The sequence below is a fragment of the Limulus polyphemus genome, unplaced genomic scaffold, assembly GCF_000517525.1.
Source record: "Limulus polyphemus unplaced genomic scaffold, Limulus_polyphemus-2.1.2 Scaffold1788, whole genome shotgun sequence".
In the NCBI taxonomy this organism is placed as follows: Eukaryota; Metazoa; Arthropoda; class Merostomata; order Xiphosura; family Limulidae; genus Limulus; species Limulus polyphemus.
Window position 1 is genome coordinate 58,973 of NW_013667398.1, and position 13,035 is coordinate 72,007.

At 32.1% G+C, this 13,035-nt stretch overlaps 1 protein-coding gene across 4 annotated transcripts in view; it reads left to right on the forward strand.

The window, feature by feature from the left end:
* The window catches only part of LOC106464934 (glycogen synthase kinase-3 beta-like), a 76,566-nt gene that overhangs the window by 19,108 nt on the left and 44,423 nt on the right, over positions 1-13,035 (forward strand). The window contains exon 2 of one of the 4 annotated variants that reach the window (XM_022392747.1): positions 1,511-1,643. The exons of the other annotated variants lie outside the window; for them this stretch is intronic. Within the exon in view, the coding sequence (XP_022248455.1) occupies positions 1,610-1,643 (34 nt within the window). The 5' untranslated portion in view covers positions 1,511-1,609. The remainder of the gene's footprint in view (positions 1-1,510; positions 1,644-13,035) is intronic. 4 annotated transcript variants of the gene reach the window in all.

Below are 13,035 nucleotides of genomic sequence, written 5' to 3' on the forward strand. Positions count from 1 at the left end.
GAGAGGGGCTGACATGTTGGAATTGATATTGATGCTCTGAAGACGCTTGTTGAGCCTGACTGTATTTCTTTCCAGTTTGAGATAACTTTATTACTTGGTTACGGGAAGTGTTTGAGCTTTGTTTTATCTTTCTTTCAAAAAAAACTTTTGCTGTTGTGTAAGAATTTTGTTTCCTAAAGATTTACTAGTAAGTTTTGATCATTTAAGCTTAAAAACTGATTATTTTATCAACAAAATTTACAGGAATACAGAGGATACATTATATTAAAATTATTTTGAATATGCAAATCAGCAAGTTACATAACTACAGCTCATATAAAGTTGTGGTGGAACAGAATGTATCAGAACTATATTTTGATATTGTTTGGGGTTTTTCATAATGTAATGCTATCAAAAATTTATCACTTTTAGAAAGGGTATGTAATAGCCATTTCCAACATGAAATACTCAGATCATAAAGACATGTTCAAATTAGGGATTTAGAATTTTCAAGATGGGGATATCCACTGCAATTAAGAGCACTGGAAAAACAAAGGAATATGGAATACCAAGTCTTATCATAGCTGTTGTAAGCAAAGTGTGAGAATCCACACACACAAAGGTCAATAGCTATTCACATCCTCCAGGCAATAGGTTATAAAAGTTGTGAGACAGTCTGACTGGGTGATGAAAAAACTGTAAAACGTTTCAATAAAGTTTTTTCATTACCAGATCAAGCTGTCTCAAAACTTTTATTTTCTTAAAAGGAGTCACATGAGTCATGTGGGTGTGTGGTGCTTCTGTTGGTGGAGGTTTATCGCATGATTGTTGGATGAGAGAATCAGTTAAACCATGTGAATCGAGGAGTGCATGGAAATGAAAGGCTTGTGGTATGTGAAGAATGTTTTGCAAATAGAGGATAGCACTGAACGACAATAGCTATGTACCTCTCTGAAATACATTTTCAGTGTAGGAAAATTATAACTTTCCTTTCAAAAGACAGTTTCATATAATTACATTATAATGACAGTTACAGTAATGTATGATTATAAGAAAACGTACATAATAGGTTGTGGCACAAAAATATGAAAATGTAAAACAATAAAAGCTGTAGCCTGAAAGTTTTCAAACAAATTAATTTTTGGTAACCACAGATTGTGTATCTATGTATTGAGTAAATTGTTTTGGTCTGATCATGTGTAAATAGAACTGTTTTGTTTTGTAGATAACTGGACTTAAAGCTCATTAGTTATAAACTATGTACAGAGGAAATCGTGTGGCCTTCTCTTTGTTTTATATTATTTTACCTGTTTTATGAAGTTGTGAGACAAATGTGTATTTTAATTAAATGAGCACATTTTCCAGAGAGGTTCATAGTATGTGTTGTGTTTACTTGCCTTTAGTTTTGGGCTCAGAAATATTGTTTTATCACAGCTTTCAAATGAAGGAAAGTGCTCTTCACCATGAAATAAACAAAAAATTAAATTTTAATCATTTTTGTTTTTATTGTTTTTACCCCCCTTTTAACCAGGCCGGCTGAACATACAATAGCCAGTCCTATGGTGTTGTGAGAGGCTAGCAAGAAAACAACACATATCTACAACAGTCTCAGTAGACACTTTCTGCCATCATGGACACCTCTGAATGCTTCCCTTCAACTCACAGTAAGCACTGGCTGTTAGGGAATGTTGCTCTGCCACTTGAATGATTGTAGCAGGGTTGTTTCTGTTCTTCTCAGTTTTTCATTCAAAGTACACTTTAATAATTTCTGTTCAGAGATTTATAAATCTTAGTTGTAATTCTGACTGTAAACACATGAAAAATCATGTAGGATTTAGCTTCCTTTTTAGAACAACAAAATCAATATTAAGATTTTGGCATGATTTACCATAAACATAATTATATAAACATCATGTCTGTTAAATGGAAGTTGAAACGAATTAACACCAAAAAGATTAGTATCCAGATTTTGGTATAACATACCATAAACAAAATTATATATACACAATAAATATAATGATTGTTAAAAAGAAGTTGAAATAAATTAACATTAAAAGGATTAATGTCCAACTTTTGGTATGACATATCATAAACCTAAATACATAAACAACAAACATGATATCTATTCATAAGAAGTTGAAATGAAATAACACCAAAATATACTGTCCTTTTTAAGTAGAAGGCAAAATTAACTACATTATAATTTACATTATTAGAATTAATGTTGTCTTTTTTTGTGTGGAAGGTATAACTAACAAAAAAAATAGTGCTATCGACTGTTAATAATGATACAATTAACATTATTCTTGTTCGTTTAACAACAGCAGAGTGAATGCCATCTTTGTTGAGTGGAATTTAAAATATTTCTTCAGTAGAATGAATGCTGTCTTTGTTTAACTCAAGAGTATGAGTCTTGTGTTGCTTGATGTAGTGTGTTTAATATTGTTTCTTCAGAGAAATATCACTAACTAGCCATTAAACTAATGGTATTTTCAATCTAATTTGGCATAACTTTTAAATGGAAAATGAGTAGAAACTTTTTTATAAAGTAACACAAATTTTTAATAACCTTTTTGACAAATTGATAGCTGTTGATGGCTATTTTTCAACTGTGGCAGTTATGTTATGTGTAGAATGAATATGACACTGCATTAATCTGTAGAAACATTTCCAATATAACAAAAGTAATGCATAATATTGGTGTGTTTGTAGTTTACCCCTGAATAATAAAGTCCACCTTTTGAAAACACTCGGGTTATAGGGTTTTTATCATTTTATATTAATACTTCTTGAACCTACCATGTTTTTCTTGACATCATGAACATATATATATATATATATACACACACACACATAGAGTGAGAGAGAGATACTTATTTTGAATATTTCTGTAGTATCCAAACAAAAAGAATTTATAATATATTCATATTTTGCAGTATTTATCTTTTTGCAGCTGTACTATTAGTCAGTTCACTATTTTCCATGCAACCACTATCAGATAACAGATTGTTAACTTTATTATAAATTTATACAGTCTTTAGTAAAATATTTTACAGAACAAGCATAGGACTAACTGTTATAGAATTACTGAACTTTAAACAAATCACAGCATAGCACTAACTATTAGGAGTGCAGGATTACTGGACTTTAAAGAGGGAGAAGACAATCAACTTTTGTGTGTGTGACAGTACTAAATTTCATTTCTAAAATTGTTGTACAAAATCAGTATGGACCACATTTAAGAGTAACATTTGATGGCTCTAAAAGTCTTGTTCTAAATAACAAACAATGTGATGTTTGATTGGTATTACACTGGTCTTTAGTCATTCTAAATGCAACATTTTTACCAAAGTTCTTTAAGTTCCTATGTAAATACTGTTACATTTAGTTTTTAACATTCTAAGTAGCTTGTTCATTTTGATTAATATAGCTTAATTAAAAGGTACTTGTATGTGTTTCAGTGAACACGACATTTTAAAGACTTGTGTTGTGTGCTATAATAGTGAAAGTTATGATTTAAGGGGGTTTGTAAGTGTCCTACGTGGACGGGCATATAAAAGGTAATGAAGTCTTAGCTTACAAGTGTAGGAAGTTGTTATTTTATATTCTAGCTTGTCAATATTAGGATTTCGAGTTTCTAATTTGTACAATACTATATACTTTGTTTTTTGACATCACAAACTTCTAATTTGAACTGGCGTTGCCTTCAACATACCAAATGATACACAAAAATTTTTGTTTAGCTGTGTTTTCTAATATTTACTTTTAAATTAAGAAATTAACTAACATACAATACTAAAATTTGAATTATGATCTACAATTTGATACCATACTTATTGACATAAAATTTTGAATGGAAGTCAACCAACGTGATGACATGGACTTTGACACATGACCCGTTGCGATAGGGTTAAATGCTTTTATTCAAACCTCAATTCATGTAATTGACAGGTATTCAACATTCAGGTGTAAACAAAAGTTATTCTTAGAAAGATTTGGCTAATAATGTAGTGATTTTTGTATGGTTTTTGTATACTCATCTCTACCTTGTTTCTGTACTTTTTGTCATGGCCATCCTTACATTATACTTAACTTTTGCTAAAAAAATTTATTACTTTTTTCCACTCTTTTTTTGTTAAACAATTTCATTGAATTAGGTTGATAAGTGAACATCTTGTTTTGTGATGTTTTTTTCTCCTGACTGAAAGTTAATGTATTCTATGAATATGTGTAACAAAATTTAATATAATGTGTATTGATGTGGTTGGTTCCATAAATACACCAATTGTGTAGTGTACAAAGTGTTGAGTATTATACATGTTATGGTCATCTAATATTCATCTATTATTGGCTGGTAATTCCTGTTTCACCCTGTACTATATTTCTGTAACAAAGCTAACTTCAAGGGGTAATGTTAGCATTGTTTACAATAGTGTAATGTTTTGTTTTAGTTTATACCATGCTTAATGACAGCCTGTTCTCTTAAAATATTTTTCTGTCATACTAATGCCATTGCAAAAACTTCACACATTTTTTGGCTAGCATAAGAAAATAAGAAAAGAAAGCAGAACACCTTGGCTCTTTAACTAGTTTCCAGTTCTCCACTCCAGCAACACTTTTCAAAGACTCTGGGAGTCCCACAAACTGTGAAACACTAAATAATGTTAATTAGGTGCTCAAATAACTCTATAATTAAACTTCAGCTGTTATTTTTCTCAGCCCATTCCTACATACTAAGTCTTACTGCTTAGTGATATTGACAATTATTCAAAATTAAATTTTAAGTTCATTTTTAAAATTTAAAATAGATTGTAGGGAAATTGATCTCTCTACTACACTTATTTCTTTACTACAGCTGTAGAAATACTAGAAATTAGATTGTTCCTATTTGTTTGCTATAGCAGTAGAAATACTAGAAATTAGATTGTGGTCAAAGTGATCTCTCCACCCCTATTTGTTTGCTATAGCAGTAGAAATACTAGGAATTAGTTTGTAGGGAAGTGATCTCGCTACTCCTATTTGTTTATCATAGCTGTAGAAATATTAGGAATATTATCATCATATATGTGTACATGGATCAAAAATATAAAGTTAAGTTTCTCAATTTAGAAACAATACAATTGTTTATATGAGATGGAACTACATTATCCTTATTAAGCTACATTTATGTAAAGAGTTTGCAATCTTACAGGTTTAGGATTAAATTTGGGAAAGTAAATAAATTTGGAGTGAAAAAAGTTAAAGTGAATAAAACCTTATAGATATTTAGTTGTAGAAATTCCAGTAGATTAATCTAATTAGTGATATAAATAAATGGAGTGATAATAAATTATAAATAACTGGAAAAAATGTAGGTTAACATTTATGGGAAAATTTTTTTCTGAAATGTTTATTCACCTTTTTTTAGCAACAAAGAGATATTATTTCATTTACTGCTGTGAAGATTTTTCCACAAGCCTTGAATGAAGCTTCCAAAACAGTACTACTTTCTCACCCACAGCTATCTCAATCCTGGTCTGCCCTCTAAGCATTGCTAACAAAATTTTCTGCATCAGTTTTCATACCCCATCAGTTTTGCACCATTTCAGAAAATGTACTGATCATGTGAGAATTTCCACCAATTGCACCATCTATACTGGTGCAGCTAACTTCCTCTGTTATTCTAGAGCAATCCTCACTTTCGTGATTGGCATTCTAGTGTGTTTTAACTCGCTCTCCATGTGACTACAAAATTTTGGTTGTGCTTGATCACACATTTATATCAGCTTAAACTTCAAGTTTCAACTTTTTGTGTTTTATTTCCATTTTTCTACTTGTTTATTTTAGAAATATTTCTGTTTTCTGAATTCTTATGACTGTTAACAATGATTCTGACACGAGTCCCCAGGTCTCAGGGTGGAAGATGTCTGGTAAGGAAGTACAGACTTTAGTTCGCAGGGAGTTCGTGTCGTACATTTGTTCAATGATTTCTTCCGATCACATGATGAGTTTTTGAGGAAGGATATAACTACTAAGTGGATATTTCTTTCTATGGCACCTTCTACCTGTTACCATGCCTCCATGTAATCTCCTGGGTTAGGTATTGTTCTTTTTTCCAGGAGATCCGTGTTTTTCAGCGTGTATTTATAACTCCCAGTAGGTATACCCAAGTTTACAGATTTTATGTTTGCTTGTGTGGATTGACCTCATTTCCTCTCGTGATAATTTAGGTTTTTCATGTCTTTTCTGCTCAGTATTTGTAAGTTAGATTTTTATCATTCTCTTACAGTCTTAGTTACTTTAGTTTAGATTTGTGTTTAGAGTTTGATTATTACTTTGTTTTTGTTTAATTTTTGGCATATGTACAGGCTTTGCATGATAGTTACTGTTTGGGTAATTGTAACTTTGGCCAATTTTGTGGGTGTGTTGATTCTTTATTTATGCTTCCTATCACTGTTTACGTTAGTTTTGAAATTCCTTTTTCTTTACTACTAGTCACATCTAATTGGGGATTAGATTTGAGTCAAATATTGTTGTTATTAACTGGGTGCTTTTTCATTTTCTTCAGGATAGGTTTTATTTTCATGTCCTTTGTTTTATCTGTTCCTTTAGTAGACTTATAAGTTTTATAATTAAGTGTCTTTTATCTTTTAAGTTCCTTTAGTGGTTTTGTACTTTAGGTGTTGCTTTTTGTTTTATGTCTTAGGTTGAACTTCATAGTTTTGCAAGTTCGTTATTTTTATGTACTTTGTAGACTATAAATTTCTAGGTTTTGTTAGTAATGAGTACTTTTACTAATTTATGTTTGGTTTATGTATCTTTTTGGCTACACCTTACAACATTTCAGTGGGTTCTACAGGTTCTGTCTGTAGGTTTCTGCCTTCAATTCCACTCCCTAACCCCCTATCCACATTCCAGATCTCCTTCCCCTCTTCTTTGGGATTGTACCTCTGGGCATGTTAAACTTCAGTTTTGAAACTTTGAGCCAATCCTAGCTGAATGTGTCAATTTCAGTACCATGTTATTCCAATTGCTGTATTTCATGTTTGACAAACCATAGGATGATAAGCAAAGCACATGATGAAACATTGTTCTCTGGATTTTACAATATAAATGTGGGTCTGGCTTATTATAGTAACTGCCATTTTATGTAGAGGTTGTATTTAGTTGTGGTCAATAGTACTTTTTATAAGCATTACAAAATGTGCTTCTCTGCATGGGATGTATGCGACCCTTATGATTTTTCTATAGTAGCTTAAATCATGCCGTATTGTATATCTATTCATATTAATCATTATTTTGAAAACTTAACTCAAAATAGATATATTTTTAGGAAAGAAATTGACCCATGAATGTTAGGGTTAAGATCTATCGAGTGGTGAGTGCATGGTCCTTACGTGAATTAGGCTTAGCACTTTGAGCGGAAAGAGTTTGTGATTTTTATATTCTTTTGCATTTAAATTAGCAGTTTTAATTTCAATAATTTAGCATAATTTTACATTTAGTTCATAATAAAAATATAATTCAGTATTTACAATGATAACCTTGTGTGATTTGTACATACTACTAGTACCACGTAGGAATTTTATATTTTTTCTTCTTACTATCTTTAATTTGTAGTAAGACCCACTCTTCTGTTGTTGTTGCTTTATAATTAAAACAGTCCAAATGATATATAAAAAGCTTATACTGATATTTTGCAAAGGGTTTAAAACTCGGTGTACAAGTAACAACAATCAAATGCATATGTTGGTTGTGAAACAGACTAAACACATTTGTCTCAATAATACAGGGGAAGCTGTGATATTCTCACAGTTGGAGTGTCAATACATTGAAGAGCTTAAGTTTAGAATTCCAATATAAATCTTGCCTATAATGAGAGGAATGTTACCAGGACTAATCCTTTAAGTGTTGTAAAGTGACTGTCTTTGTAATCTGTGGTGTCTGTATCATTTGGTTGTCTCTTGTAACAGGATGTATCATGTAACTAGGATCAGGTGATGTTATTCAAACTACCCGTATGGTAAAATATTACATACATTCACTAGAAGTGGCAATTAAAGTTTTGTCTGTGAAGTGAAACAACATACAAGGACATGTGTTGAAATAACCTTGTTTGAAAGTTCAAAGAAATAATATTCAAGTACTAAAAAGCTTTCTTACTATCATATCTACAGTAATTTTCAAATGCACCTGTGCTGAACTGAACAAGAGTGACCCTCAACAGGCGTGATAGTGTACGGCAAATGTACGAAGTCCACACTGCTGACCGCACAGTTTTTTGGCACAATAAACAAAAGTATGGCTGCAATGAAACATAGACTTGAAATAAAAATAGATTTATGAAACAGAATTAAAACGTTTTTAATGTACATTTATAAACATGAAATCCTAGGTAAAAATGAAAAATACTCATTTATTGTTTAGGTTTACTTAGAAATATTATTTTCGGTCTTGTATATTACTTGAAGCCGTAAGGGGAGAGTAAATGATTATTAGAAAATTAAAAATAGACAAAATTTGCATTTTATGAATGATAAAAAGGTTTTAGAGATTTAAAAATAATGTACTAAAACATAAAAAGTAAGAAGTTCAAATCTAGAACAAATATAAATATTGTAATCATTTCTTATAAATACTATTTTCTAATTTAATTTTCCAAGATATTAAAGATCATAATGCAAAAAAACTAAATTTATCAAAAGTAACAGCCTTTATGTGTCTTAAACTATGTGTATTTATGAAAGTTCTTATGAAGTTTCAAACAGTTTCATCCACTAGTTTTATTGTTGGAATGAAATATAGCAAGACTTGCATTGGCTACACAGAAAGTTAGCAGCTGGTAGAGATCAGGTTAAGTCCTCTTCCTCCTTGTTTGCGGCCATCGTTGTTCTGATATTTATGCCATTGTTGTTTTCGGTATATTTTACCATTCCTCTTATGTTATTTTCTATTCTGGTTTGGCCTTCTCTTCCATTTCCTTATCATCCATTTCCCACCTGTACTCCCGTTTTGGTTCTGGATATACTTTTTTGTACAGTTTGTTCCCTGAGATGTTATGTTTCTTGTACTGCCTCCCGTCTGTTTATTTCAAGGATTCCCTCTGTGTCCTGTGATCTGTTCCCCATTGCATGACTCACATGACTGGCATATTCTGTCTTATCTGTGGAAGGTTGCTGTCTGCACAATATTTCTTTGCATCCAATTCGTCATCTAACTAGTCTTTAGCTGCTTGCCTTTGGAGGAGATCATTCAGGCTGGGATGTGGACAACTTGCAATACATTTGTTGCACATTATCTACATGACCTGTCTGTCTTCCTCAGGCAGGTGTTGTCTTCATCCTGTAGCAATTCTACACATGTCTGTTTGCCTTTAATGGGGTAAGTGGACATATTACTTTCCCCTCTATATATCATATTTCGGATCCTACCTTGCGGTGGGTGTTGCCTGGTCAGGTGTGCTTCATATTATATTTGCACTAGATATGAAAATTTTATAATGCTCACTGTTGAGATGGGGTGTTTCTGTAAGACTGACCCGTGATTTCTACAATCGGGGTCTATCTGTTTTCACCAGTTGCACTGTTTCAGGTGTGATGTTCCTCCTGACTGCCTAACATGTATTGCCCCCCTTCCCTTCTAGTGGAGCATGGGAGTCCTCACCACTTCCAGTTCCCAATTGCTGTATTGGTGGACGGTGCAGGTTTCCTCCTGAATGGGTTTTGAAAAACAAAATAAAACTTTCTAGCCCATGTGTACCCACATGGCAAAAAGAGGGCTCTAGTTATTATAATCATTACAGTTCTGAACAATGAATTATACAATAATAATATTTGCCTAGGTGGACCACACTTGGCATAATCTGAAATAACCCAAGGTGCTTCCCCTGGATGTTTGTTGCTTGAGCAGACCACATTTATTTATATCTGTATCTTATGCAAGTTGCTTCCACTGGATGTTTTTGCTTGGGTGGACCACACGTGGCATAATCCAAAGTAACCCAAGGTGCTTTCGCGGAATGTTTTTTGCCTGGGCAGACTCACTTGTCCTATTCAAATACATTTCACAGTCCTTATGCCCTAGCCACATATTGTTATTTTGTTTTCTTTCTAGCTCATTTACTGGCACTGTACTATGACTCACTATCACTATGTTCAGTACTATGCCTTGTTTCATATGATGTGAATGTGGACAGAGGGTTAGTTATGATGACCCTCACGATTGCACTATTAGCAGTAATTTATATCTTTCATAATCCTATGTATCAAAGCTGCTTCCCCTGGATGTTTTTGCTTGGGTGAACCACACTTGTTGATTACTGTGTTTTGGATGTTTTGACCAGATGGACTGCACTTATTTAACCCGAGGTACTTCCCTTGGAACATACATATATTGTGTTTCATATATTGGTTGAGAGTAGTTACATGATCAGCACATGTTCTGAAATGGCACAAAACTGATGAAGTATAAAGAAAATGTTAACTTCCACCTTTATACGTATTGTATACTGACGCAATCTATATATATATAAACGATTTCATAAATATTACAATTACTTCCAGTAATTATTGCTAGTCTCCTATGTATCTTACATACTGATTTCACTCTCTCTCCCCTTCTTTTGTTTTTGTTCTTTACATTGAGTTTGTTACAGGCACAAAAAATATATTCTTGCTTAACATGATGCAATATGTCGATCCCCATTGAATAGTGAATGGTATAAAAAGAAGTTGAAACCCTTTAAAAAATGCTGTCCTTTCATTTTATGTGTAGGTACCCTTTTTCATCTTTTTTTCTCATGGTTAGGGTAAAGAATTGATTGAATTTTATCACCTTTACTTAGAAAATGCATACTTTATAAAAGGCAATAATAAAATTTCTCATTTACCAGCATTCAGATTATAATTATATAATTATTTTCACAGTTTTTTCTTTAAAATGTGAGTTAAGAGAAGCTTTATTACAAGATTTTTTTTCTGATTTCTGTAACTGTAGATCTTAAGTAATGATTTTGAAAGAGTCAGTTAATTTTCTGTGAAAATACAATCAATGAAGTCTAACATCAATAGAACACCAAATGGAAAATTACATGTTAATGGTTGTTTATGCTCAATGTGACTTGAATATTTATTTTTCCTTAGGAGTTGTATTACAATTGTTCAGTGCCATTTACTTACAGGTACAGTCAAAGATTTTATAAATCTGAGGTCTGTTATTTAATGTTTTCCAAAGTTCTCAACAGATGGTGCTGCAGTAGCTGTAGGTTTGCTGTCATTTTATAAGACATATATATTTGTTTAAACACAAACTTCTTGGAACAGAAATATTCTATTTTCAGTATGTAATCTGGAAATAATTTATATAACCAAAATATATGAGTATATAAAAAAGAGTGATGTAAAACTTGAAGCTGTGGTCTGTTTTATGTTTCTTCCATGATCATTTATAAATCTTACTGAAAATTGTATATTAATGATTATTGTTTTAATGTATAGTGATATCTACAATTTCTGATTTTGGTTTACAGAGTTTGAGTTTCTGGGGAAAAAAATGATGATTTTGTTTTATTTTTTTTCTTTGAAGAATATGAAAGACAGGCTTTTGATTCTAGTGTTAGATTCAAAATGTTGGTTTTGAATCAGTTCACCTTGTATATTTACAAGTAAAATCATTCTTCATGTGTAATAATTCATCATATTCATTAGTTAATGTAAAAAGTGACTATAGTTTACAGTGAACAGATACATACAAATTTCATATTGTTTTTTAAGACCAAGGAAATAAAATGTCTCATGCTTTAGAAGTTGCCAACTTCATCAGAACTTGGACAAGTTTTAAAGTTTGAAATATTATGATACCTTGTGTTTCATATAAAAAGTTTGATCCTTGATATAGATTATAAGTGTATCTCATCTGTTTTTCTACTTCTATATTTCAGTGTATATAATATTCTGCTATACATTTTCACATGTATATAAATATTTATGAATGCTATACAGAACAATAACTGGTCTCTAGATGTTATCTGCTGACTCAAGAATATTACTGTACCTTCTCTATCTACATTTAGGTGCTAGGTAACGTAATACCTGACTCATTCATTTGCATCTAAGTTCCAGCTGACTGCTGCTAGTTTTTTTTTCTTTACCTTTGCACTATATTCAACATGGTAATGGGTCTTCTACATCTAGGTTCCAGATGACTGCTACAGTTTTATTTTCTTTACCTTTGCACTACATTCAACATGGTCATGGGTTTTCTACATCTAGGTTCCAGGTGACTGCTATAGTTTTATTTTCTTTACCTTTGCACTACATTCAACATTGTAATGGGTCTTCTACATCTAGGTTCCAGATGACTGCTACAGTTTTATTTTCTTTACCTTTGCACTACATTCAACATGGTCATGGGTTTTCTACATCTAGGTTCCAGGTGACTGCTATAGTTTTATTTTCTTTACCTTTGCACTATGGTCAACAGCTAGTGAGTCTTATCTATTAGGTCATCAAGAAATTAATGTCGCTTTTTTTTTCAGATGGTAAAATCCGAACAACTTTATATCAAAACAATATGTTTATTAAAAGAAATAGGCTCTATTCTTATATTTTCCATCTTACAATCAGGTTGTTAATGCCCTGCCTAAAGAAATCACTTGGCTTTGAAGCAAAAAAACATGTCAGTGTCCTCTTTAACACCTTCCACATTTGCATATGTTTTCCCATTAAGATGGTGTTGCATCAAATAAAAAAGATGATAATCTGATGGTGCCATATCTGAATAATATGGCGGGTGGGAGAGAACTTCCCAACCCAACTTCATAATCTTGTGTTGCATCAAACGTGCCACATGTGACGTGCACTGTTGTGGAGAAGAAGAACACCTTTCCAAAATGGCGAGTGAAGGGCATTTCTGATGAAAGACTTGATTTAAATGTTCCAATTGCTGACTATAAATCTCTGCATTGACAGTTTGCTGTGGATTGAGGAGTTTGAAATGAATTACTCCTTTGATGTCCTACCAAATATAAAGTATCACTTTCTGCAGATGGAGTCCAGGATTTGGTGTTGTAAATGGTTT